The following is a 27,923-nucleotide window of genomic DNA, read 5'->3' as shown; positions in this document are numbered from 1 at the left end:
TATAATACTATGGAGCATTTTATGGGGGGCCATTAACATTTATGGAGTAGCATACGGGGCATATACTATGGAGCATCTTATGGTGGTCATCAACCATAATGCAGCAGCATATGAGGCATATACTATGGAGCATCTTATGGGGGCCATCTATATATATAATTGTCTAAAGGTTTTTCCGTCTGTCTGTCTTTCTGTCTGTCTGTCTGTCCTGGAAATCCCACGTCTCTGGGCATCGACGTAGAAATCCCACGGCTCTAATTGGTCGAGGCCGCCAGGCCTCGACCAATCAGCGACGGGCACAGCGACGATGATGTCATAAAGGACGTAGACATCCCGCGTCTCTGATTGGTCGAGGCCGCCACACACACGGTGGCACAGGGTGTGCACAGGTGTCTTTTTATACTGATAACAAGTTTAAACAGGTGCCATTACTACAGGTAATGAGTGGAGGAAAGAGGAGACTCTTAAAGAAGAAGTTATAGGTCTGTGAGAGCCAGAAATCTTGATTGTTTGTTTCTGACCAAATACTTATTTTCCACCATAATATGCAAAAAAAATGTTGTAAATTACAGACGCCTCTCATCTTTTTAAGTGGTGGAACTTGCACTATTGCTGACTGACTAAATACTTTTTTGCCCCACTGTACACAATGGTTGGTCGCACTTTTGTCTGTCGTGTTGATGAACCCCAATTCATCAGAGAGTAGACAGTGTCCACAGTTACTCCACTGTTGCCTCATTATAATGAATCTGAGTTGCATTTTTTGGGGCTTTAGGCAGAAACTTGAAGAGCTCAGAATGTGAACCGAGCCTTATTCTGATATATGGGGAAAAACAATTTACCTCCATTCACCCTGTGGTGTAAGTGACTGATGACGGCTTCACCCTTCAGGTCAGCGCCATTACAGCGATGACAGATTTCTGTAAGGTTTTATTTTATGTTTTGCTACTTTTGCACACTAAACGAAATTTTATCCAAAAAATGTTGTTGTTTTTGCTGCCCTATTCTAAGAGCTGTAACTTTTTTTTTGCCTGACATAATTGAGTAAGGGCTTGTTTTTTGCACGAGTAGGTGAAGTTCTTATCCATACCATTTTTGGGGGACATAATATTATATTTACATTTTTTGGACTCAAAACGAAGTCCAGATTTTTTTTATGCCGGTCGTTGTGCAGTAAATGTGATAAGACAGCTTTATTATTCAGGTCAGCACGATTACACCGATATCACACATATAGGTTTTTTCTCCTTTGTTACTTTTGCGTGCAAAAAAACAATATTTTACAAACTGTAATCTCCATATTCTGAGAACTGTAACTTTTTATTTTATTGCTGACAGAGCCACAGGAAGCCGGCATTTTACAGATTTTCTTTTAACATACAAAAGCCTCTTATTCCTTTTTTCCTGTGTCGGTATAGTGAAAAAGTTACATTTTTGGAGAATTTAAAAAAATTTTTTATGGCGTTTACAGTATGGAATACGTAATGTAACAGTGTAACTATTTTTCTAATTTTGATAATTAGGCGTAGTGATACGAATTGTTTTTATGTCTTTCTGTTTATTTTTTTTACATAACAGTGGTGTTTTTGGAGGCAAAAGTGTTTAATATTTTCTTTTAATTTCTTGTATTTTTTTTTTTTTTTTTTACAAATGTTATTAAAACTTGCTTTTACATTACTACTTAGCAACACTTCACAACCTGAATATTTTTCACATTGAATGTCTAATACTTTGCAGTACTTCTGAATTGCAGTGCATGAGACCTGTCCGTTATACAATGACACAGCCTGTTTCAACCTGCCACCTTACCCAGAGGCCAGTACTCCACCTTGGGTTGTCATTACAACCACTGGGACCCGCAATCGTGGGGCCCTGATAGGGTTAAAGAGAAAAGGCCTCTTCCTCTGTTAACCATCTAGATATCACTGTCGTCATTGCAACAGAATCTGGTGAACTAAACGGCCATGATTGGTCCTAAAACCGATGGTGGATGGTGCAGCAGGGTGTCGGCTATAATATACAGCTCATGCCCGCTGCATTGGACACTAGTTACTAGCATAAAAATCAGCGTAAGAGGTTACGATGGTTTCTCCAATTTGTGAGTTCTCTTATGTCTATCAAGATTAAACTTGTTGGCGAAACATTTCCCACATTCTGAGCACGTAAATGGCTTCTCCCCTGTGTGACTTCTTAGATGTCCCAAAATATGTGATCTATTACTAAAACATTTCCCACATTCAGGACATGAAAACGGTTTCTCCCCCGTGTGACTTCTGAGATGGACCAAAATATGTGATTTGTGAATAAAACGTTTCCTACACTCTGTACATAAAAACGGCTTCTCTCCAATGTGAATTTTTAGATGAGTCACAAGATACGATTTCCGGCTAAAACATTTCCCACATTCCGAGCATGAAAATGGCTTCTCCCCTGTGTGTACTCTTAGATGGTCTACGGCGCGGGATTTCTCACTATAACGCCTCCCACATTCGGGACATGAATACGACATCTCTCCCGTGTGAGTTTTTTTATGTTTGTTAAGTTGAAATTCCTTGGCGAAACATTTCCCACATTCTGAACAGGGGAATGGTCGCTCATCTGTCATTATTCGCTGAGGCAAGGTAAGATTAGATTTCTTTCTAAAATGTTTCCATCTCTCTCCAGTTCTTTGTTTGCCAATCAGCGATTGATCAGATGAAGGCATCCAGTGATCAGTGATGTCAGAGAATATACCTTTGCAATGAAGATCTGCCGATGCATCAGTCGTTCTTGATGGGACTTGTATGATATTGTCATCTTCTACTTCATAACATGAGGAGAGATGGGGATATCCCCGGAAGCCTCTTATCCCGTCTTCAACTGGAAAAAGAAACAAAACCTTGTATATTTTACTAAATAAAACAATCACGTTACAGGCTACAGCTACACACGACTTTGGCCTCAACACTGGACTTGTAGCTAAAGATAGTTATGCATCACGGCACAATACAAACAAAATGCCCCGTAGGGTACCGCGACAAGCAAACTATGAAAAATCAGACCCAGTTGGATTTTTTTACGACTTGCTTATTGCGATCATTGTATACAGAGGTCCAACGGGACACTGACCATTTGTATCGTGCTGCGATGTAGCAGATAGGCATAACGATATTTGGCTGCGTAACTTATGTCGCAGCCAAGGCCGACGTGTAGCCCTAGCTTTACTGAGATGATAAAGTAAAATGGGCGTGAAAGAAAATAACACACGGAAAGGTCCCATGATATAATCCCTTGTAGAGATTGGGGTTGAACTGTGCCCCGTAGGGTACCGCGACCGCCATAAGCAAATTATGAAAAATCAGACCCAGGTGGATTTTTTTATGACTTGCTTATCGTGGTCATTGTACCCAGAGGTCCAACGGGACCCTGATCATTGTAGAATATACACATTACAATATTTGGCTGCGTAACTTATGTGACAGCCAAGGCCGACGTGTAGCCCTAGCTTTACTGAGATGATAAATTAAAATGGACATGGAAGAAAATAACACAGGGAAAGGTCCCATGATATAATCCCATGTAGAGATTGGGGTAAATTATGCCCCTTTTTCATGCACACCCGGTTTTACAGATCACACCCCTCTACAAGACCTTTGTTCACCTTAATATTCTTGGAAAAGAGAAGGAACGTTACTAAAAATGATCACAAAGAAGACATCTTTGTGACCCTCCGATGAGTGAAATAAGATTTATAAGCCGATCTTACCGGTGACTGACACTGACGTGGGTTTCACAAATCCCTTTGTCGTTTTGCCAGAACTTTCCTGCAAGAATCCCACATTAAAGACATGAGAAAAATAAAACAGAACCCGTTTATCTTATCTCCAGATGAAGGTCATAATCCCAAAGAAGGCAAAACCGAAAACTGCCCTTGATGGTAAATGATAGTCCTAGTGTATTCAGTCTCCTCTCACCTGACTGACAGCTCCTCAGGGTCCCTCCTCCACGCTGCTGCTGAAATCTCACACTGATAAGTACAAGCTGCAGCTGTCACTCAAACACAGAGAGCAGAGACTGAACACACACAGGCACAGGCTCAGATCGATTTAACGATGTGTGCAGTTTCCCTTGTGATTTTTTTTTTTTGCCCGGCAAGTTGTAGTTTTGAATTAAATTATTCATTTCACCGTATAATGTACTGAACAACGAGAAAAAAAATCCAAATGGGGAAAAAAAAAATAATTATTTTTTATTTTTGTGGTCACCAAAATTGACCCAGCAAGATGATTCTCCAGGCATGCCTCTTGACAGTATTCACTTTTACAGAAGCAGCAATACTAAATATGTGTTTTTTTTTCTTATTTTTTCTATTCATTTTTTTTAACTGGGAAAAATGTGATTATGTAGATATATACCATATATATATTGTTAAAACAATCTTTTTCAAATGGATTTTTACTATATTTTGTTTAGTTTTGTAGAGAAATTGAACGTGTGATCACAACTTGGCGAGGAGTAATCTGTATCTTCTCCCTTTCAGTTTCCTTCCATTGCTTCTCGTGTTTCCATGTGTAAATGAGAATAATGATGACAGACTGTAAAGGATTTGCTGCTAATGTTTTAGGAGCCTTGTGGAGTCTGTGCCTCGGTGGGTCAGAGCTGTTCTCATGACACAATATTAGCCAAGAGATTAATGTTCTGTCTGATCAGCGCACACTCTACTGAATCAGAAGTTTAGTTTCTTTAATAAATATTACATACAAATATGCCAACATACATAATACAATAAATACCCAAATGCAGGAGGTACACAAGGAACAAACTAGTGGTATAACAGGGAATAGGCAGGAAAAAACGTGCGTTCCCTCATGGTAGCAGCATAACTACACTCATACTGCACAGAAAAACCGAGACATTGCCTATCAGTGATCTATTGCAAAATTGCATCATTATAAACACCGCCAGTCTCCAACTGCAGCAAATTAATCCACATGCTTACCCAAGAATTGGGGTGAATCCCGCGAGTTTCCCGGCGTCATTTGGGTATTTCTTGTATTATGTATGTTGGCATATTTGTATGTAATATTTATTAAATAAACTAATGGTTTTAGAATGATTTGTGAGACTTTGTGTCTACTCCATGTGTTTGCATGTATTAAATCTGGGAGTACTCGGGGCGTGGCCTGAACGTCCATGTGAGCGGACGGGTGACAGAGCGCTCCTGCTGCTAACGCTGACATTATCCTTATAAGCCGCAGCTGAGCGGCGATTCAAGGCGCTTACCGGCTGCAGGAGAGTCCCGGGAGTGCGGCGGTGTATAGAGGCGGCCCCGAGGTCAATAAATATGACCAGGAGGAGGCAAAGAGATGCAGGAGCCGGCGAGGCTGGGATCAGCCAAGATGGCGCCGACGCCAGGGAGAAGGCGGAGAAGGACAACGCGGCATGCCAGAAGAGAATGGCGGCGGCGGCAAAGCTCCAGCAGTTTGCTAGAGTGGAGGCCGCAGGGAACACAGGAAAAGCAGAGGAGGACGCCGGAGCAGACACAGAAGGAGAGGAGGAAAGCCCAGCAGAGGAGCAGGAGGTACAACAGGGGAGCAGGGATGGTGACATGGCGGTGGTAGTAGGGGGATCTGAAGATAAGGAGTCAGGAGCAGAGCCCACCCTTAGAGATGTCTTTGCACTGGTATCATCCTGCAAACAATCCCTGACCCAGCAGATACAGGAGGTCAAGGGGGATACAGCCCAGATAAATGCAGCCCTGCAGAAGATTGACAAACGTGTGGGGGCTGTGGAAGAAAGAGTGAGCACGGCAGAAGACCATATAGTGCAGCTGCAGAAAGCGGAGAGGAAGTTTACTCAGGCAATATCGGAGCTGGTTGCAAAAAATGAGGATCTGGAAAATAGGTCCAGAAGAAATAACATTCGTATAGTGGGTGTCCCTGAAAAAACTGAGGGGAGGAATCCCACGGAGTATATTGAAAGTTGGCTACTTGAGACTTTTGGTGATGCAGCACTGACAAAAGTATTTGCGGTAGAAAGAGCCCACAGGGTCCCACCGAAACCACCTGTCCCTGGAGCAAGTCCCCGTACCATGCTTGCCAAAATCCTAAACTACAGAGACAGAGACATTATCCTGAGGAAGGCTAGAGACATGACGGATCTGACAATTGGAGGTCAAAGAATTGCTATTTACCCTGACTATTCCGCCCTGGTACAGAAACAACGGATGATGTTCACGGGTATCAAGAGACGGCTGAGAGAACTGGGAGTGCAATACTCCATGATGTTTCCGGCACGACTGAGAGTGGTAGCGTTGGATAAGATTCATTTTTTCCAGACGCCGGAGGACGATACCGAGTGGATAGATCTTAACGCTAAAAAGCTTAAAGGGAAAGGAGATTGAAAATGTGGGGTGGGTTAGTCGGGAGGTATTTTAATTCTTTCAAAAAGGAGAAAAAGAGTTTGATTGACAGTACACTGGTAATTGAAATGTGAAGGTTGGAGGGTGGAGCTGGGTATTATTCAGGGAATGCACTTGGAGTGCTGATGCGGCGGAGAAGTACGAGGGAGGAAGGGTGTGCAGCGTACTAAAAGCTTATTTAGTTTCTTGCAGTTGTAATTTAACCCCTTCCCGACCTGTGACACAGCGTATGCGTCATGAAAGTCGGTGCCAATCCGACCTGTGACGCATATGCTGTGTCACAGAAAGATCGCGTCCCTGCAGATCGGGTGAAAGGGTTAACTCCCATTTCACCCGATCTGCAGGGACAGGGGGAGTGGTAGTTTAGCCCAGGGGGGGTGGCTTCACCCCCTCGTGGCTACGATCGCTCTGATTGGCTGTTGAAAGTGAAACTGCCAATCAGAGCGATTTGTAATATTTCACCTAAAAAAATGGTGAAATATTACAATCCAGCCATGGCCGATGCTGCAATATCATCGGCCATGGCTGGAAATACTAATGTGCCCCCACCCCACCGATCGCCCCCCCAGCCCCCCGATCTGTGGCCCGCTCCCCTCCGTCCTGTGCTCCGCTCCCCCGTCCTCCTGTCCGCTCCCCCCGTGCTCCAATCACACCCCCCCGTGCTCCAATCAAACCCCCCCGCACTCCGATCCCCCCCCGTGCTCCGATCCACCCCCCCTGCACACCGATCCACCCGCCCGCACACCGATCACTCTCCCCCATGCTCCGATCCCTCCCCCCCCGTGCTCCGACGCCCCCCCGTGCCCTGATCTCCCCCCCTTATACTTACCGATCCTGGCGGGGTCCGTCCGTCTTCTTCCCCGGGCGCCGCCATGTTCCAAAATGGCGGGCGCATGCGCAGTGCGCCCGCCGAATCTGCCGGCCGGCAGATTCGTTCCAATGTGAATTTTGATCACTGTGATATAATCTATCACAGTGGTCAAAATAAAAAAACAGTAAATGACCCCCCCATTTGTCCCCCATAGATAGGGACAATAATAAAATAAAGAATTTTTTTTTTTTTTCACTAAGGTTGGAGTTAGAACTAGGGTTAGGGTTAGGGGTAGGGTTAGGGGTAGGGTTAGGGGTAGGGGTAGGGTTAGGGGTAGGGTTAGGGGTAGGGTATGTGCACACGTATTCTGGTCCTCTGCGGATTTTTCCGCAGCGGATTTGATAAATCCGCAGTGCGAAACCGCTGCGGATTTATGGCAGATTTACCGCGGTTTTTCTGCGCATTTCACTGCGGTTTTACAACTGCGATTTTCTATTGGAGCAGTTGTAAAACCGCTGTGGAATCCGCAGAAAGAAGTGACATGCTGCGGAATGTAAACCGCTGCGTTTCCGTGCAGTTTTTCCGCAGCATGTGTACAGCGATTTTTGTTTCCCATAGGTTTACATTGAAATGTAAACTCATGGGAAACTGCTGCGGATCCGCAGCGTTTTCCGAAGCGTGTGCACATACCTTTAGAATTAGGCCATGTGCACACGGTGCGGATTTGGCTGCGGATCCGCAGCGGATTGGCCGCTGCGGATCCGCAGCAGTGTTCCATCAGGTTTACAGTACCATGTAAACCTATGGAAAACCAAATCCGCTGTGCCCATGGTGCGGAAAATACCGCACGGAAACGCTGCGTTGTATTTTCCGCAGCATGTCAATTCTTTGTGCGGATTCCGCAGCGTTTTACACCTATTCCTCAATAGGAATCCGCAGGGGAAATCCGCAGTAAATCCGCAGGTAAAACGCAGTGCCTTTTACCCGCGGATTTTTCAAAAATGGTGCGGAAAAATCTCACACGAATCCGCAACGTGGGTACATAGCCTTAGGGTTAGGGTTGGGTTGGAATTAGGGTTGTGGTTAGGGTTAGGGGTGTGTTGGGGTTAGGGTTGTGGTTAGGGTTACGGCTACAGTTGGGATAAGGGTTAGGGGTGTGTTGGCGTTAGAATTGAGGGGTTTCCACTGTTTAGGCACATCAGGGGGTCTCCAAACGCAACATGGCGCCACCATTGATTCCAGCCAATCTTTTATTCAAAAAGTCAAATGGTGCTCCTTCCCTTCCGAGCCCCGACGTGTGCCCAAACAGTGGTTTACCCCCACATATGGGGTATCAGTGTACTCAGGACAAACTGGGCAACAATTACTGGGGTCCAATTTCTCCTGTTACCCTTGAGAAAATAAAAAATTGCTTGCTAAAACATCATTTTTGAGGAAAGAAAAATGATTTTTTATTTTCACGGCTCTGCGTTGTAAACGTCTGTAAAGCACTTGGGGGTTCAAAGTGCTCACCACATATCTAGATAAGTTCCTTGGGGGGTCTAGTTTCCAAAATGGGGTCACTTGTGGGGGGTTTCTACTGTTTAGGCACACCAGGGGCTCTGCAAACGCAACGTGACGCCGGCAGACCATTCCATCAAAGTCTGCATTTCAAAACGTCACTACTTGACTTCCGAGCCCCGACATGTGCCCAAACAGTGGTTTACCCCCACATATGGGGTATCAGCGTACTCAGGACAAACTGGGCAACAATTACTGGGGTCCAATTTCTCCTGTTACCCTTGAGAAAATAAAAAATTGCTTGCTAAAACATCATTTTTGAGGAAAGAAAAATGATTTTTTATTTTCACGGCTCTGCGTTGTAAACGTCTGTGAAGCACTTGGGGGTTCAAAGTGCTCACCACATATCTAGATAAGTTCCTTGGGGGGTCTAGTTTCCAAAATGGGGTCACTTGTGGGGGGTTTCTACTGTTTAGGCACACCAGGGGCTCTGCAAACGCAACGTGACGCCCGCAGACCATTCCATCAAAGTCTGCATTTCAAAACGTCACTACTTGACTTCCGAGCCCCGACATGTGCCCAAACAGTGGTTTACCCCCACATATGGGGTATCAGCGTACTCAGGACAAACTGGGCAACAATTACTGGGGTCCAATTTCTCCTGTTACCCTTGAGAAAATAAAAAATTGCTTGCTAAAACATCATTTTTGAGGAAAGAAAAATGATTTTTTATTTTCACGGCTCTGCGTTGTAAACGTCTGTGAAGCACTTGGGGGTTCAAAGTGCTCACCACATATCTAGATAAGTTCCTTGGGGGGTCTAGTTTCCAAAATGGGGTCACTTGTGGGGGGTTTCTACTGTTTAGGCACACCAGGGGCTCTGCAAACGCAACGTGACGCCCGCAGACCATTCCATCAAAGTCTGCATTTCAAAAGTCACTACTTCCCTTCTGAGCCCCGACGTGTGCCCAAACAGTGGTTTACCCCCACATATGGGGTATCAGCGTACTCAGGAGAAACTGGACAACAACTTTTGGGGTCCAATTTCTCCTGTAACCCTTGGGAAAATAAAAAATTCTGGGCTAAAAAATTATTTTTGAGGAAAGAAAACGTATTTATTATTTTCACTGCTCTGTGTTATAAACTTCTGTGAAGCACTTGGGGGTTCAAAGTGCTCACCTCACATCTAGATAAGTTCCTTTCGGGGTCTAGTTTCTAAAATGGGGTCACTTGTGGGGGGTTTCTACTGTTTAGCCACATCAGGGGCTCTGCAAACGCAACGTAACGCCCGCAGAGCATTCCATCAAAGTCTGCATTTCAAAATGTCACTACTTGACTTCCGAGCCCCGACATGTGCCCAAACTGTGGTTTACCCCCACATATGGGGTATCAGCGTACTCAGGAGAAACTGTACAACAACTTTTGGGGTCAAATTTCTCCTGTTACCCTTGGGAAAATAATAAATTGCAGGCTAAAAAATCATTTTAGAGAAAATAAAATTTTTATTTTATTTTCATGGCTCTGGGTTATAAACTTCTGTGAAGCACTTGGAAGTTCAAAGTCCTCACCACACATCTAGATTAGTTCCTTTGGGGGTCTAGTTTCCAAAATGGGGTCATATGTGGGGGATCTCCAATGTTTAGGCACACAGGGGCTCTCCAAACGTGACATGGTGTCCGCTAATGATTGGAGCTAATTTTCCATTTAAAAAGCCAATTGGCGTGCCTTCCCTTCCGAGCCCTGCCGTGCGCCCAAACAGTGGTTTACCCCCACATATGGGGTATCAGCGTACTCAGGACAAACTGGACAACAACATTTGCGGTCCAATTTCTCCTATTACCCTTGGCAAAATAGGAAATTCCAGGCTAAAAATCATTTTTGAGGAAAGAAAAATTATTTTTTATTTTCATGGCTCTGCATTATAAACTTCTGTGAAGCACCTGGGGGTTTAAAGTGCTCAATATGCATCTAGATAAGTTCCTTGGGGGGTCTAGTTTCCAAAATGGGGTCACTTGTGGGGGAGCTCCAATGCATAGGCACACAGGGGCTCTCTAAACGCGACATGGTGTCCGCTAACAATTGGAGCTAATTTTCCATTCAAAAAGTCAAATGGCGCGCCTTCCCTTCCGAGCCCTGCCGTGTGCCCAAACAGTGGTTTACCCCCACATATGAGGTATCGGCGTACTCGGGAGAAATTGCCCAACAAATTTTAGGATTCATTTTATCCTATTGCCCATGTGAAAATGAAAAACTGAGGCGAAAAGAATTTTTTTGTGAAAAAAAAAGTACTTTTTCATTTTTACAGATCAATTTGTGAAGCACCTGAGGGTTTAAAGTGCTCAATATGCATCTAGATAAGTTCCTTGGGGGGGTCTAGTTTCCAAAATGGGGTCATTTGTGGGGGAGCTCCAATGTTTAGGCACACGGGGGCTCTCCAAACACGACATGGTGTCCGCTAACGATGGAGATAATTTTTCATTCAAAAAGTCAAATGGCGCTCCTTCCCTTCCGAACCTTACCATGTGCCCAAACAGTGGTTTACCCCCACATGTGAGGTATCGGTGTACTCATGAGAAATTGCCCAACAAATTTTAGGATCCATTTTATCCTGTTGCCCATGTGAAAATGAAAAAAATTGAGGCTAAAAGAATTTTTTTGTGAAAAAAAAGTACTTTTTCATTTTTACGGATCAATTTGTGAAGCCCCCGGGGGTTCAAAGTTCTCACTATGCATCTAGATAAGTTCCTTGGGGCGTCTAGTTTCCAAAATGGGGTCACGTGTGGGGGAGCTCCAATTTTTAGGCACACGGGGGCTCTCCAAACGTGACATGGTGTCCGCTAAAGAGTGGAGCCAATTTTTCATTCAAAAAGTCAAATGGCGCTCCTTCCCTTCCAAGCCCTGCCGTGCGCCCAAACAGTGGTTTACCCCCACATATGAGGTATCAGCGTACTCAGGACAAATTGGACAACAACTTTCGTGGTTCAGTTTCTCCTTGTACCATTGGGAAAATAAAAAAAATGTTGCTAAAAGATAATTTTTGTGACTAAAAAGTTAAATGTTCATTTTTTCCTTCCATGTTGCTTCTGCTGCTGTGAAGCACCTGAAGGGTTAAAAAACTTCTTGAATGTGGTTTTGAGCACCTTGAGGGGTGCATTTTTTAGAATGGTGTCACTTTTGGGTATTTTCAGCCATATAGACCCCTCAAACTGACTTCAAATGTGAGGTGGTCCCTAAAAAAAATGGTTTTGTAAATTTCGTTGTAAAAATGAGAAATCGCTGGTCAAATTTTAACTCTTATAACTTCCTAGCAAAAAAAAATTTTGTTTCCAAAATTGTGCTGGTGTAAAGTAGACATGTGGGAAATGTTATTTATTAACTATTTTGTGTCACATAACTCTCTGGTTTAACAGAATAAAAATTCAAAATGTGAAAATTGCGAAATTTTCAAAATTTTCGCCAAATTTCCGTTTTTATCACAAATAAACGCAGAATTTATTGACCTAAATTTACCACTAACATGAAGCCCAATATGTCACGAAAAAACAATCTCAGAACCGCTAGGATCCGTTGAAGCGTTCCTGAGTTATTACCTCATAAAGGGACACTGGTCAGAATTGCAAAAAACGGCCAGGTCATTAAGGTCAAAATAGGCTGGGTCATGAAGGGGTTAATACAGGTTGAATTATATTGTTCTTCTAAGATTTGCGCCGAATTCTGTTATAAACGGTAGCGGGAGGCGGAAGGAGAAGGTTACGTTAACAAGAGTGTTCGCAATGGGTGATGGTGCCCCACTCTTGATAAGAGGCAGAATGTATAGTATTGGGGGGTGTGGGGGGGGGGGGGGGTAAGGATGGGGAGGGAAGTTAGACAGCTCAGAACCGGGAGTAACGACATAACTAAAGATGATGAGTCACATAATAGGGGACCGCTTTAAGATATTGAGTTGGAATGTGAGAGGTCTGGCGGATAAGTCTAGGAGAGCTGCGAGCTTGCAGTATGCGAAGGATCAGCGGGCTTCTATGATATGCTTGTTAGAGACGCACTTGATACAGGAGAAAGTGGACGTACTGAATAGACGTTGGATACAGAAAGGGTATCATTCTACCTTTTCGACGTACTCAAGAGGTGTGTCAGTGTTGGTGCCGATGGGAGTGCAGTATGAAGAGGTGAAAGTATGCGTGGATGCTGAGGGTCAGTATGTGGTGATACAATGTATATTGTATGGAGTGAGATTGTGTGTTGCGGCAATGTATATTCCACCTCCATATTCAAGTAAGAAGATCAGGGAGGTGTTGGAGAAGGTGGAACGATGGGAACCACTACCACTCTTAATTATTGGGGATTTGAACAATATCTGTGATGACTTTTGGGATAAAAATAAGAACACCCAGAACAGGTCGGAGGGGCACACTACAACATTTGGTACCTATGTGCGTGAAATAGGCATGATTGATCTATGGAGAGTTAGACATGTTGGGGAGAGAGGGTACTCGTGCTACTCGCCGGCTCATGCTACGCTATCCAGAATTGATATGGCGCTGGGTAACTGTCTGATGGACACAATGGTGGGGGAGGTGCGTTATCTGCCGAGGGCCCTTTCGGATCACAGTCCAATTGAGGTGGAGGTTAGGTTGTTGGGGACACGGACCGCAAGTGGGAGAGAATGGAAGATCCATCCTAACTGGTTACAGAGTATTGACTTGGACGGTATAGGGAAGGAGGTGACGGAATTCTTTGCTTTAAATGATGGGAGTGCAGATGCTCTAACTGTTTGGGATGCAATGAAAGCGTACCTGAGAGGGTTACTATTTAGAGACATTAGTAGGTGTAAGAGGAGGACAAGGGAGGCGGAGAGAGTGGCGATGGAGGAGCTGAAAGCCGCAGAGGACGAGATGGTAGTGCTGGGGACTTCCGAAGCAGAGAAAAGGTTGAGAACAGCGCAAAATTGTATGGAAAAGATTCTGCTGGGAAAAGCTGAAAGGAAGCGGGAGTTTCAGAGGGTGACTTATTTTCAGGAGGGAGAAACAGTGGGACACATGCTATCGGTGGTAGCCGCGGCTCAGCGTAGTACCTCGTATGTGCACTCGTTGGTTTCAGATGGGGGGAGCAGGGTATCTGAAACACCTGAAATTATAAAGGTCTTTGCGGACTTCTACGCGAACTTATATTCCTCCAGGGTCAATGAGTCAGCCGGAGATACGGAGACTTTCCTTGAGAGTCTGGGTCTTCCGAAATTGAGTGAGGAGGATAGGGTGAGCCTCGATGCCCCTATCACCGAAGAGGAACTGAGTCGGGCGCTGAAGTCTATGGCCAATGGGAAGGCACCTGGGGTTGATGGGTTACCAGCTGAAATCTATAAAAGTTTGGAGGAAGTGCTGATTTCTAGATTAAAGTTAGTACTGGAGGAGGCTGGATGCCAAGGGTATCTCCCAGCATCTATGAGGGAGGCCACTATAGTGGTTATTCCGAAGGAGGATAAGGATCTGGGGAAGCCTGAGTCATATCGGCCAATCTCTCTGTTAACCATTGATGTCAAACTCTTGGACAAGGTGTTAGCTACCCGTTTGTCCAGCATCATTGCTAACCTTGTACATCCGGATCAGTCTGGTTTTATGCCTGACAGGTCTACAGCGGTTAATCTGCGGAGGCTGCATATGAACCTGCAGCTGAGGTCTGACAACTGTGGCCGAAGGGTTATTGCGTCCTTGGATGCCCATAAGGCGTTTGACAGTGTGGAGTGTGGATATCTCTGGCGGGTGTTGAAGTGTATGGGTATTGGTCCGCAATTTGTGGCGTGGACTCAACTGTTATATTCACTACCAACAGCTAGAATTAGAGTGAATGGGGAACTCTCTCAGCCTATAAAGTTGGCCAGAGGAACGAGGCAGGGTTGCCCACTGTCGCCCCTTCTGTTTGCCTTAGCTGTGGAGCCACTGGCCGCCAAGATACGACAATCGGATGAGGTCCCTGGGTTCAGATATCGGAGTGTTGAGGAGAAGATTGCGTTATATGCAGATGACATCTTACTGTTCCTGGCGGACCCGGATGAAGCCTTGAATGGGGCTATCGAGATCATTGGGAAATTTGGAGACTTGTCGGGATTGAGGATAAATTGGGATAAATCGGTCCTCTTTGAGGTGGATGGGGTGGAGCAGAGCAGAAGTGAGCCATTGGGAGAGGGGCGGCTTAAGGTGGCATCCCTTTTCAAGTACCTGGGAATATGGATCTCGATGCCAGTTACAGAGTTTTTGTATAGGAATTTGACACCTCTCATGGGCGCCCTTAAAGCAAAAGTGGATGCGTGGAATAAATTGCACCTATCGGTGGTGGGAAGGGTTAATCTCATTAAAATGGTTCTGATGCCCAAATTACTTTACGTCCTACATAATGCGCCAGTTTGGATTCCACGTGGGAAATTCCGGCAGATTAGTGCTCTTTTTAGAAGTCTGATGTGGGGGAGGCGGTACCCACGTATTCGCCTGGAGACGCTTCAGCGACCCAAGGAAGATGGAGGATTGGCTTTACCCAATCCTGAGCTATATTTTCTTGCAGCCCAGAGCCAGCATTTGAAGGGCTGGGCGCGGGAGGCGTCTGCCAGTGCGGTACAGCACTTGATGGAGAGGGTGACGGACCGACGACCGGTGGCGCAGTGTCTGGAGGATGACTCCTTGAGAGTATTGGGGAAATTATACCCAACTATGTTTTTGATACATAAATTATGGACCAGACTGCGACAGATTCGGGGGGTTACGGGGCTGACTAAATTTACACCGATATGGCTTAATAATAATTTGGTTGAGTTTGCGGCCCTTGGAGTGCTGGCGGAGTGGCAGGCCAAAGGAATCCACTTGGTGGCTCAGATAGTTCAACAACGAGGATTAAAGTCCTTTTCGCAGCTGCAAGGGGAGTTTGGATTGAGACCGACTGGGGAGTATCAATATGCTCAGATGAAACATGCTTTTAAAGCTCAAAACAAGGGCGGTGGTATTGAGATCCAGGAGGACATAGTTCTGGAATACGTGTGTGGGGAAGGATCCACAAGGGGAGTCATTACCACCCTTTATAAGGACCTTCTACATGCATATTTGCTAGACTTCCCCCTAAAAGCGAGAGCGAAATGGGAAAGAGATTTAGGCCCAATGGAGGATGAAACCTGGGAGTCGGTGTTGGAGTGGGTTCCACGAGTGTCACTGAGCGAGCCGTATAGACTATCGCAGCTGTACATCTTGCACAGAGTCTATAAATCACCGGAAGTGTTGTGCAGAGCGGGGTTGCGTGCTGACTCTGAATGCCCGAGATGTAGGACTGAGAATGCAGGAATATATCACATGATGTGGACATGTCCAAGACTGGTTGCTTTCTGGTTGGTGGTAATGAGCCGTGTGGAAGGGGCGTATAAATGCAGAGTGCCGAGAGATCCGATAGTGTGTATACTGGGACATGTAGAGGAAATTAGAGTGGATAATACCTGGAAGATAGCAATAGCTAGGCTATTATATATGGCAAGGAAGGTAATAGCAAGGAACTGGATCAAGGAGAACCGCCTACAAGGGGTGAATTCCTGAAATATGTTAAACATGGTCTCAATTTGGAAAAGGGGGTCTACAAAAGACGTGGGAAAATAGAAACGTTTGACAAAATGTGGTCTCCGTGGCTCGAGCTGGGATGAGTAGTTATGGGAAATGGGAGGATGAGGGCCTCTGAAAGGAAGAGAGTGCTAAAGGGACAAGCGGACATAAGTGAGTCAAATGGCTCAAAGAACCATCAATACTGGTAACAAAAGTATAAATGGGTATGAGCTGTCAGGGGAGGGGGAGGTTTGGGTTTTGTTGGGATTGTTGGGGATTTGGAAAATGTAAAAATTTTGTAAAACACTGGAAAAATGCATAAATTGTATTGTTCATATTCGATTTTAATAAAAACCTATTTAAAAAAAAAAAAAAAAAATCTGGGAGTACTCGCACTCAAATAACTTTTTTTGATGACTATGATGGGAGAGTGACACCTGTTCACTCTTGGCCACAGTGAGATTTTGTGCTTTATGACCCCTTAAATGAATCAGAAGTTTAGTAGAAAACTTTATTGTATCAATCTATAGAGGATTAGCAAAAAATCTCATCTCATCTACCTGATGATCCCGGGGGACATCTTCCTCCTCCTCTGGCCGATCCTGGGAATATAGAGGACTGGGACTTCTCTCCGGGGGATTTCTCGGACTGGATCCATCTGTAGGAAATAACCGCAGTGACTGAATACATTGTCTATATGTGATGAGCAGATGATGGGGAATCTAGACGACTCTCAGACCTGTTCTCTACAACCCAGGAAGGTCTCCTCTTACCCGGAGATGTGATGGACCGGTGATCCTCCATCATGGCGTCCTTGTACAGATCCTTGTGTCCTTCTATATACTCCCACTCCTCCATGGAGAAATAGACGGTGACGTCCTGACACCTTATAGGAACCTGACACACACAATGACCCGCCATTAGCACACCCCTCCCCCGGCGTTATTGTATAATGTCCCAGCATTCCCGGCAGCGCTCACCTCTCCGCTCAGCAGCTCAGTGATCCTATTGGTCAGTTCTAGGATCTTCTGCTCATGTGTCAGTGAATGAGGTGGAGGCTCGGTGATGTCACTCGGGGTCCTGCTCCGCCCTCCTGACACACGGGGGGTCACACACTCCCCAGACGACGTCTTCACTACTGTGTGATCCTGTGTATGGGGAGACGCCGATCACTACACAGAGGCCAAGAATCCTTCACCTTTCCCGTCATTTCCCTGCTTTATTCCTAGAGATCAGAGTGATGTGAAGATCTCACCTCTCCAGTGATCCAGTAGATTATCTCCAGGGTGAGGTCTAATATCCGAGCAGTCAGGTGGTCTGTGTACTGCTCCATCCTCGGGGGGTCACTGATGGAAAGGACCATCGTCTAATAAAGGGAAAGGGTCCTAAACATAAGAAAAAAAGAGGACGGAGGAGAATCTTACACAAAGTTCAGGGTGTCGTTAATTGGGAGTTACACAGGAGTACACACAGTATACAATGCCGGTGACAAATGCTCCGGACTGCTGGTCACATATTAGTCAGCCGACCCTCTATAGTGAGTCCAGGGTTACACAGGATACCCCCCACACTGCACCGTATACAGCCGCCCGCTCTCATCATCTCCATTACTCTTAGGTAATTCTGTAATCCTCCCAAACATCCGCAGGAGACGTCGTTCCCGTTCGGCTCTATAACCTCCATTTTCCAGCTGCTGCTTTGGCCGTCAGCAGAGAGGAGGGAAATACACGAGGCAGAACTTTTTATTTATAAGTGCATAAAATAAAAGTTTAAAAAATGAAATACGATCACAGTAATAAACCACAATGCAGTGCAGGGACGAAAAACAACAATGGCTCAAAAAAATGTACTAGAGGCTCAAAGATGGGCATCAAAAGGAGTTACCGAATAGTTACACGACTTTATGCCGCTGTTCACACAGAAAGTAATGGCCACAATTCTGGTCACTGCCGGACGGTCCACGTGGCTTCTGGGCAAACAAGTCGGCAGCGAGAAACTTCTTTCCACGACTTCAAACAATAAACTGATGTTTTTAAAGATCAATTTTCCATTGTTAGGCCTAAATGTCATCCTACAATTCTCCCAAGAGACGTAACTTTTAATTTTCCGTGAATATAACCGAACGAGCGCTTGTATTTTTGTAGTATTGAAGAATTCATTTTATTATGGGATGTACTGGAAAGCAGAAGAAAATTACAAGTGCAGCGAAATTGCAAAACAAAAGCGAAATTGTCCAAATTTTTTTAGTCCTTGTATTAACAGTTTATCATAAAGTCCCCGATAACATGATGCTCCAGATCAGTAAGATTACGACGATACCAAACATGCAGAAGTTTTTTCTTTATTTAAATGGTGAAAAAAAAAATTCTGAAATTCATAAAAAACAAACAAACAAAATAAATACATTTTTCTTGTGTCATTTTCCGAGATCCATAACGCAGTTAAAGGGGTTGTTCACTACTAGGACTCCCCCTTGTTGATCTAAATACTTGGCCCCGATAAAATAATAAACCTTAACCTCGCCTCCAGTGCCAGCGCCGTTCCCGCGGTGTTGGCAGGGAGGCAGGGGCAGTGATGCCATCCCTGACTGGGCGCAGGTGTCACATGTCACAACCAGGGCTGTGGAGTCGGAGACAATTTTGGTGGAGTCGGAGTCATGGAAATTGAGGAGTCAGAGTCGGAGGTTTGGCTTAGCGACTCCACAGCCCTGGTGACAACATGAGAGCCCCGGGACAGTGAAGCCGCCACTGCAGGAATGGCGCCGTCACAGGAGGGGAGTACAGGCTTTATGAGATTATTGGGGCCAAACTAGGGGTCGTCCTAGTAGCCTCCTCGTGGTGGACAACCCCTTTAAAACCGTCATGGATTTCAGAAAATTATGACACAAGAAAAATGTATGTATTCATTTTTTAAAGAATTTCCTGAATCTTTTTCACTATTTAAATAAAGACAACAACCTCTGCGTGTTTGGCCTCGTCGTGATCTTACTGATCTCTCATCTTGTTATCGGGGACTTTTTACCTTATAACGCTGATAAAACAGGACCAAAAAAAAATTGCTGCATTTTGCTTTTTTGGGGGGGGATTTTGCTGCTCTTAGAATGTGTTTGTGCTTTCCAGTGCATCACATCATACAATGAATCCTTCAATGATACAAGAATACGAGCCCTCGTGCGGCCATATTGGCTGAGAACTAATATGATTCAGCAATACTGATACTATAACTGCCAGCCACAGGCAGTGCCACCATGACAGGTGCGGGGGTCTTCAGCAGCCCCTCGGCTGACACGACAACCTATTGGCGCTCTGCGATCACGTTGCAGGGCGTCAGCGGGCAGTTAGCACAGTGCCCCATCCCCCCAGGCCACGTGCTGTAAGTGCTGCTGTCACAGACTGACACTGTCACAGGCAGATGATGGCTGAATATTACAGTCATCATCCGCGGGGGAAGATGCGGCTCAACTCCTGAGTCAGAATCAGACAGGAGCCATTACTGGAGGCACCGGGACGTCCAGTATCCGGGAGGGGCTCAGGGACTTTGCGCCACTTTCGGTGGATTAATAACCACGTCCTGCAGACAAAACACACGTCATCAGCACAACAAGAAATCGCACTAAAACTGCAGAAAGAAAACCAGTGAGTGTGAACTGAGCCCAAGACACCAGCAGGAGGAAAACCTCCCAGAATCAGGCCTCGTTCACACTCCGGCGGTTTCTCCTATATGCAGAGAACGCTCCGATCTTCTTCAGTTTTCTTAAGACATTGATGGAGGTTTCTTCTGCTTTTATCACAGTCTGTGGAAACCGGACAGAACAAGACGTGTCCGAGAGATTCCCCATCCACAGACTGACACCGGGAGTGTGAGCCCCGATCAATACCGCACAAGTGTCTGAGAGTCAGTGTGAACCAGTCCGTACAGGGACGTGTGAGCAGCCCATAGACTGTAAGGGGCAGAATGTGTGTATGGAGCAGAGCTATCCGGGAAACACCGCACACAAGTGAGGAAAACCGAGGTGTGAACGGGGCCGGAGGCAGAGAAAAGACGCAAAACGTGAGGAAAACCGAGGTGTGAACGGGGCCGGAGGCAGAGAAAAGACGCAAGACGTGAGGAAAACCGAGGTGTGAACGGGGCATGAGGCAGAGAAAAGACGCAAGATGTACCCGACCCATCACTGCAGATGTCATGTCTGACTGATGTATATATTGTTAGGACTGACCGTAGAGTCATGGACGCCAACTGCTGTCTCGTCACTGAGCCAAACTAAATACCATAGAGGCAAATGTCACAGGAGCTCATTGGGTTGTGATGACGTGACGCTCAGAGAAATCAGCAGCTGTACATGGAGGACGAAGTGAGAAGGACCCGAGTACACAACACACAATCAGGCACACTCCACCCCCCATTGTCACATACACTCCACCCCCCATTGTCACATACACTCCACCCCCCATTGTCACATACACTCCACCCCCATTGTCACATACACTCCACCCCCCATTGCCATACACTCCACCCCCCATTGTCACATACACTTCACCCCCCATTGTCACATACACTCCACCCCCATTGTCACATACACTCCACCCCCCCATTGCCATGCACTCCACCCCCCATTGTCACATACACTCCACCCCCCATTGCCATACACTCCACCCCTCATTGACATACACTCCACGCCCCATTGTCACATACACTTCACCCCCCATTGTCACATACACTCCACCCCCCATTGACATACACTCCACCCCCCATTGTCACATACACTCCACCCCCCATTGCCATACACTCTAACCCCCATTGTCACATACAGTTGGGTCCATATATATTTGGACAGAGACAAGATTTTTCTAATTTTATTTATAGACATTACCACAATGAATTTTAAACAAAACAATTCAGATGCTGTTGAAATTCAGACTTTCAGCTTTCATTTGAGGGTATCCACATTAAAATTGGATGAAGGGTTTAGGCGTTTCAGCTCCTTAACATGTGCCACCCTGTTTTTAAAGGGACCAAAAGTAATTGGACAGATTCAATAATTTTAAATAAAATGTTCATTTTTAATACTTGGTTGAAAACACTTTGTTGGCAATGACTGCCTGAAGTCTTGAACTCATGGACATCACCAGATGCTGTGTTTCCTCCTTTTTGATGCTCTGCCAGGCCTTCACTGCTGTGGTTTTCAGTTGCTGTTTGTTTGTGGCCTTTCTGTCTGAAGTTTAGTCTTTAACAAGTGAAATACATGCTCAATTGAGTTGAGATCAGGTGACTGACTTGGCCATTCAAGAATATTCCACTTCTTTGCTTTAATAAACTCCTGGGTTGCTTTATCTTTATGTTTTGGGTCATTGTCCATCTGTAGTATGAAACGACGACCAATCAGTTTGGCTGCATTTGGCTGGATCTGAGCACACAGTATGGCGGCTCTGAAGACCTCAGAATTCATTCGGCTGATTCTGTCCTGTGTCACATCATCAATAAACACTAGTGACCCAGCGCCACTGGCAGCCATGCATGCCCAAGCCATCACACTGCCTCCGCCGGGTTTATTCATGCCCGCGCCATCACACTGCCTCTGCCGTGTTTTACAGATGATGTGGTATGCTTTGGATCCTGAGCTGTACCACGCCTTCGCCATACTTTTCTCTTTCCATCATTCTGGTAGAGGTTGATCTTGGTTTAATCTGTCCAAATAATGTTCTTCCCGAACTGTGCGGCTTTTTTAGATGTTTTTTAGTCTTTTTATTCTTGATGCTGATGAGTGGCTGCACCGTGCAGTGAACTCTCTGTATTTACCTTCATGCAGTCTTCTCTTTATGGTAGATTTGGATATTGATACGCCGACCTCCTGGAGAGTGTTGTTCACTTGGTTGGCTGTTGTGAAGGGGTTTCTCTTCACCATGGAGATTATTCTGCAATCATCCACCACTGTTATCTTCTGTGGGCGCCCAGGTCTTTTTGCATTTATGAGTTCACCAGAGCTTTCTTTCTTTCTCAGGATGTACCAAACTGTAGATTTTGCCACTCTTAATAATGTAGCAATTTCTAGGATGGGTTTTTTCTGTTTTCGCAGCTTAAGGATGGCTTGTTTCACCTGCATGGAGAGCTCCTTTGACCGCATGTTTACTTCACAGCAAAACCTTCCAAATGCAGCACCACACCTCAAACCAACTCCAGGCCTTTTATCTGCTTAATTGAGAATGACATAATGAAGGGATTGCCCACACCTATCCATAAAATAGCCTTGGAGTCAATTGTCCAATTACTTTTGGTCCCTTTAAAAACAGGATGGCGCATGCTAAGGAGCTGAAACTCCTAAACCCTTCATCCAATTTTAATGTGGATACCCTCAAATGAAAGCTGAAAGTCTGAACTTCAACTGCATCTGAATTGTTTTGTTTAAAATTCATTGTGGTAATGTCTATAACCAAAATTAGAAAAATGTTGTCTCTGTCCAAATATATATGGACCTAACTGTACACTCCATCCCCCATTGCCATACACTCCAACCCCCATTGTCACATACACTTCACCCCCATTGACATACACTCCACCCCCCATTGTCACATACACTTCACCCCCCATTGTCAAATACACTCCACCCCCCATTGACATACACTCCACCCCCCATTGTCACATACACTCCACCCCCCATTGTCACATACACTTCACCCTCCATTGTCACATACACTCCACCCCCCATCGTCACATACACTCCATGGCCTCGGTTTTCCAGCTGCTGCTTTTGCTTCTTACAGCTGCTGCTTTTGCCTCTTACAGCTGCTGCTTTTGCCTCTTCCAGCAGGACTTGTGCTCACAGAGGGTTACATCATGTAAGGGGAGAACATGCAGACGCCGGAGAATCACCGACACTTTCGGGAGGTATCTTCTCTCAGCTGTTCTGGGAGAATTGGGAAGTATGAAAACCCCGATTCACCGGGGGGAATATTCGAGGCCTCACAGATCCCCAGCGGGGTCACCAACAGTCCGCAAAAATAATGCTTAGTTTTGCTCAGTCCGTAAAAAGCTTTTTAAGGCGCCCATGATTCTTTTTGAAGCTGAAGAAACTTCTGCCAGTTACTCTAACTGTAATGATCATTTTACAGTTCACAGTGACTGCAGACGACGTCTGGGATTTATGGGCTGCACACACGGATCACTGATAATCATAATGAGTTATTATTGTAATCCAATGTTTCTGTGATTCTTTGCTCAGCTGTTCAGAAAAAAATAAAAAGGCAAGATGGGGACAACGATCTCCAGGACAACAACCATAGAATGAGCATCAGGAGCAGAGCAGCCACTGTATAAGTGATGCTGCCCCCTGCTGGGGCACCTGTGGTACTGGGAACCAGGAAGAGGAAACTCACAGAAGTATACAGAGAAAGAGATAAAGCAGCTGATGGACCGACTGCTCTGTTATGTGGCCCCTGGTGGATACAGGACCTGTGGTGATGTCACTGCCATGTGATCTGCTGGTCACATGACAGGAACTCACTGCTTTGCTCCTCCCCTCATGTAACTGATCACATGACCATGACATCACCAAAGATTCTGTGGTATCTAGAATCCAACATCTACAGCTACATGGAGCCTCCTCCAACAGATCACTGAGCGCAGAAAGGAGTCAGGAACCGCCCCCCATAGTCTCCCCTCTATACACAGACCACTCCCCATGGTCTCCCCTCCATTACACAGACCGCCCCCCATGGTCTCCCCTCCATTACACAGACCGCCCCCCATGGTCTCCCCTCAATCACACAGACCGCTCCTCATGGTCTCCCCTCCGCTCCTCATGGTCTCCCCTCTATACACAGACCTCTCCCCATGGTCCCCCCTCTATACACAGACCGCTCCTCATGGTCTCCTCTATACACAGACCTCTCCCCATGGTCCCCCCTCTATACACAGACCGCTCCTCATGGTCTCCCCTCTATAAACAGACCGCTCCTCATGGTCTCCCCTCTATACACAGACCACTCCCCATGGTCTCCCCTCCTTTACACAGACCGCCCCCCATGGTCTCCCCTCCAACACACAGACCGCTCCTCATGGTCTTCCCTCTATACACAGACCGCCCCCCATGGTCTCCCCTCCATCACACAGACCGCTCCTCATGGTCTCCCCTCTATACACAGACCGCTCCTCATGGTCTCCCCTCCATCACACAGACCGCTCCTCATGGTCTCCCCTCTATCACACAGACCTCTCCCCATGGTCTCCCCTCTCTCACAAAGACCGCTCTCCATGGTCTCCCCCTCTCACACAGACCGCTCCCCATGGTCTCCCCTCTATCACACAGACCGCCCCCCCATGGTCTCCCCTCTCTCACACAGACCGCTCCCCATGGTCTCCTATCACACAGACCGCTCCCCATGGTCTCCCCTCTCTCACACAGACCGCTCCCCATGGTCTCCTATCACAGACCTCTCCATATGTTCTCCCCTCTCTCACACAGACCGCTCGCCATGGTCTCCCCCTCTCACACAGACCGCTCCCCATGGTCTCCTATCACACAGACCGCTCCTCATGGTCTCCCCTCTCTCACACAGACCGCTCCCCATGGTCTCCCCTCTCTCACACAGACCGCTCCCCATGGTCTCCCCTCTCTCACACAGACCGCTCCCCATGGTCTCCCCTCTATCACACAGACCGCTCCCCATGGTCTCCCCTCTATCACACAGACCGCTCCCCATGGTCTCCCCTCTCTCACACAGACCGCTCCCCATGGTCTCCCCTCTATCACACAGACCGCTCCCCATGGTCTCCCCTCTATCACACAGACCGCTCCCCATGGTCTCCCCTCTCACACAGACCGCCCCCATGGTCTCCCCTCTATCACACAGACCGCTCCCCATGGTCTCCCCTCTCACACAGACCGCCCCCATGGTCTCCCCTCTCACACAGACCATATCTCCCAACTTTTGAAGAAGGGAAAGAGAGACAAAGTTAGCGGCGCGCGCAGTGGCAAGTTTTAGGCCACGCCTCTGACCACACCCATTTCACAACTAGTCACACCCATATGCACGCCCCAACCACACCCATTTAGCGTTGCTGATTAGTGATGAGCCAATATACTCATTGCTCGGGTTTTCCCGAGCATGCTCGGGTGGTCTCCGAGTATTTTTAGTCCTCAGAGATTTAGTTTTCATCGCCTCAGCTGAATGTTTTACAGCTACTAGCCAGCTTGAATACATGTGGGGATTCCCTAGCAACCAGGCAACCCCCACTTTGGCTGGGTAATAGCTGTAAATCATTCAGCTGCGGCAATGAAAACTAAATCTCCGAGGACTAAAAATACTTGGAGGACACCCGAGCAACGAGTATATTCACTCATCACTACTGCTGATCATACTGTTTAATAAATAATAATTATAAACAAAACAATGGCCACACATGGTGCTCCATACTGTATAATAGCCACACATGGTGTTCAATACTGTATAATGGCCACACATGGTGCTCCATACTGTATAATGGCCACACATGGTGCTCCATACTGTATAATGGCCACACATGGTGCTCCATACTGTATAATGGCCACACATGGTGCTCCATACTGTACAATGGCCACACATGGTGCTCCATACTGTACAATGGCCCCAGATGGTGCTCCATACTGTACAATGGCCCCACATGGTGCTCCATACTGTATAATGGCCACACATGATGCTCAATACTGCATAATGGCCACACGTGATGCTCAATACTGTATAATGGCCACACATGATGCTCCATACTATATAATGGCCACACATGATGCTCCATACTGTATAATGGCCACACATGATGCTCCATACCGTATAATGGCCACACATGATGCTCCATACCGTATAATGGCCACACATGATGCTGCATACTGTATAATGGCCACACATGGTGCTCCATACTGTATAATGGCCACACATGATGCTTCATACTGTATCATGGCCATACATGATGCTGCATACTGTATAATGGCCACACATGATGCTCCATACTGTATAATGGCCACACAGTGCTCCACACTGTATAATGGCCACACATGATGCTCCATACTGTATAATGGCCACACATGATGGTCAATACTGTATAATGACTGCACATGATACTCCATACTGTATAAAGGCCACACATGATGCTCACTACTGTATAATGGCCTCACAGTGTTCCACACTGTATAATGGCCACACATGATGCTCCATACTGCATAATGGCCACACATGATGCTGCATACTGTATAATGGCCACACATGATGCTCCATACTGTATAATGGCCACACAGTGCTCCACACTGTATAATGGCCACACATGATGCTCCATACTGTATAATGGCCACACATGATGCTCAATACTGCATAATGGCCACACATGATACTCCATACTGTATAAAGGCCACACATGATGCTCAATACTGTATAATGGCCACACGGTGCTCCACACTGTATAATGGCCACACATGATGCTCCATACTGCATAATGGCCACACATGATGCTGCATACTGTATAATGGCCACACATGATGTTCAATACTGTATAATGGCCACATGATGCTCCATACTGTATAACGGCCACACATGATGCTCAATACTGTATAATGGCCACACATGATGCTCCATACTGTATAATGGCCACACATGATGCTCCATACTGTATAATGGCCACACATGACGCTGCATACTGTATAATGGCCACACAGTGCTCCATACAGCATAATGGCCACACATGATGCTGCATACTGTAAAATGGCCACACAGTGCTCCATACTGACCACACATGAATCTCATTACTGTATAATGGCCACACATGATGCTCCATACTGTATAATGGTCACACATGGTGCTCCATACTGTATAATGGCCACACGATGCTTCATACTGTATAATGGTCACACATGGTGCTCCATACTGTATAATGGCCACACATGATGCTGCATACTGTATAATGGCCACACAGTGCTCAATACTGTAATGAGCCCACATGATGCTGTGTACAGTATAATGGCCCCACATGGTTACCCCACCCCCATCATTGCCCTCACACTTTCAGCATTGCCTTCTCCATCACCACACACACCTTTCAACACGCTCCCTCGCAGCAGCCGGCAGCTTCCACTCCCGTGCCGCTGGATGATGTCATCCAGCTGCGCCGCACCGCTGACTGCTCACGACGCTGCAGCTCCGTTACGCCACTGATAAAGACCTCTGTGTCTCTTGTGCCAGTCAGTGTCAGAGCGAGGAGCAATATCTGCTCCGATCCGACACAGCGTCCGTTCCGTACACCTCGTACACACGCGGTTGCGCTCCGTACACCTCGTATACACGCAGATCCGCTCACCTTGTACACATGCGTCACCGCTCCGTACACCTTGTACACACGCGGCTCCGCTCCGTACACCTCGTACACATGTGGCTCCTTTCACTACAACTCTTGTACACGCAGCTCCGCTCCGTACACCTTGTATACACGCGTCACCGCTCCGTACACCTTGTACACATGCGGCTGTGCTCCGTACACACACGACTCTGCTCCATACACCTTGCACACGCAGCTCTGCTCCGTACACCTCGTACAAACGCGGCTCTGCTACATCGACACTGTAAACACTTCCTTACCCCACAGATAAACTTAGCCTCATCCAGAACCATGACAACCAGCAGAGTCCT

The 27,923-nt window shown here is 46.3% G+C and overlaps 1 protein-coding gene across 1 annotated transcript; it reads right to left on the bottom strand.

The window, feature by feature from the left end:
• Positions 1–27,923, bottom strand: LOC138681092 (oocyte zinc finger protein XlCOF7.1-like). Its single transcript, XM_069768333.1, has 7 exons — positions 27,873–27,923; positions 17,534–17,663; positions 17,259–17,426; positions 17,052–17,175; positions 16,839–16,936; positions 3,746–3,803; positions 1–2,859 (listed from the first exon to the last, which is right to left on the bottom strand). The coding sequence occupies exons 2-7, from the start codon at positions 17,639–17,641 to the stop codon at positions 2,078–2,080; spliced, it is 1,338 nt and encodes a 445-aa protein (XP_069624434.1). The 5' UTR covers positions 17,642–17,663; positions 27,873–27,923; the 3' UTR covers positions 1–2,077.

Source organism: Ranitomeya imitator, chromosome 5, assembly GCF_032444005.1.
Source record: "Ranitomeya imitator isolate aRanImi1 chromosome 5, aRanImi1.pri, whole genome shotgun sequence".
In the NCBI taxonomy this organism is placed as follows: Eukaryota; Metazoa; Chordata; class Amphibia; order Anura; family Dendrobatidae; genus Ranitomeya; species Ranitomeya imitator.
This window is presented reverse-complemented; position numbering and strand designations above follow the sequence as displayed.

Excerpts from the sequence above, each read along its gene's own strand:
- LOC138681092 (XM_069768333.1), bottom strand. The coding sequence starts at position 17,641 with ATGGTCCTTTCCATCAGTGACCCCCCGAGGATGGAGCAGTACACAGAC. Across the intron at positions 17,176-17,258 it reads CTGAGCTGCTGAGCGGAGAG|GTTCCTATAAGGTGTCAGGA; the intron begins GTGAGCGCTGCC and ends TGTGTGTGTCAG. Across the intron at positions 16,937-17,051 it reads CCGGTCCATCACATCTCCGG|ATGGATCCAGTCCGAGAAAT; the intron begins GTAAGAGGAGAC and ends TATTTCCTACAG.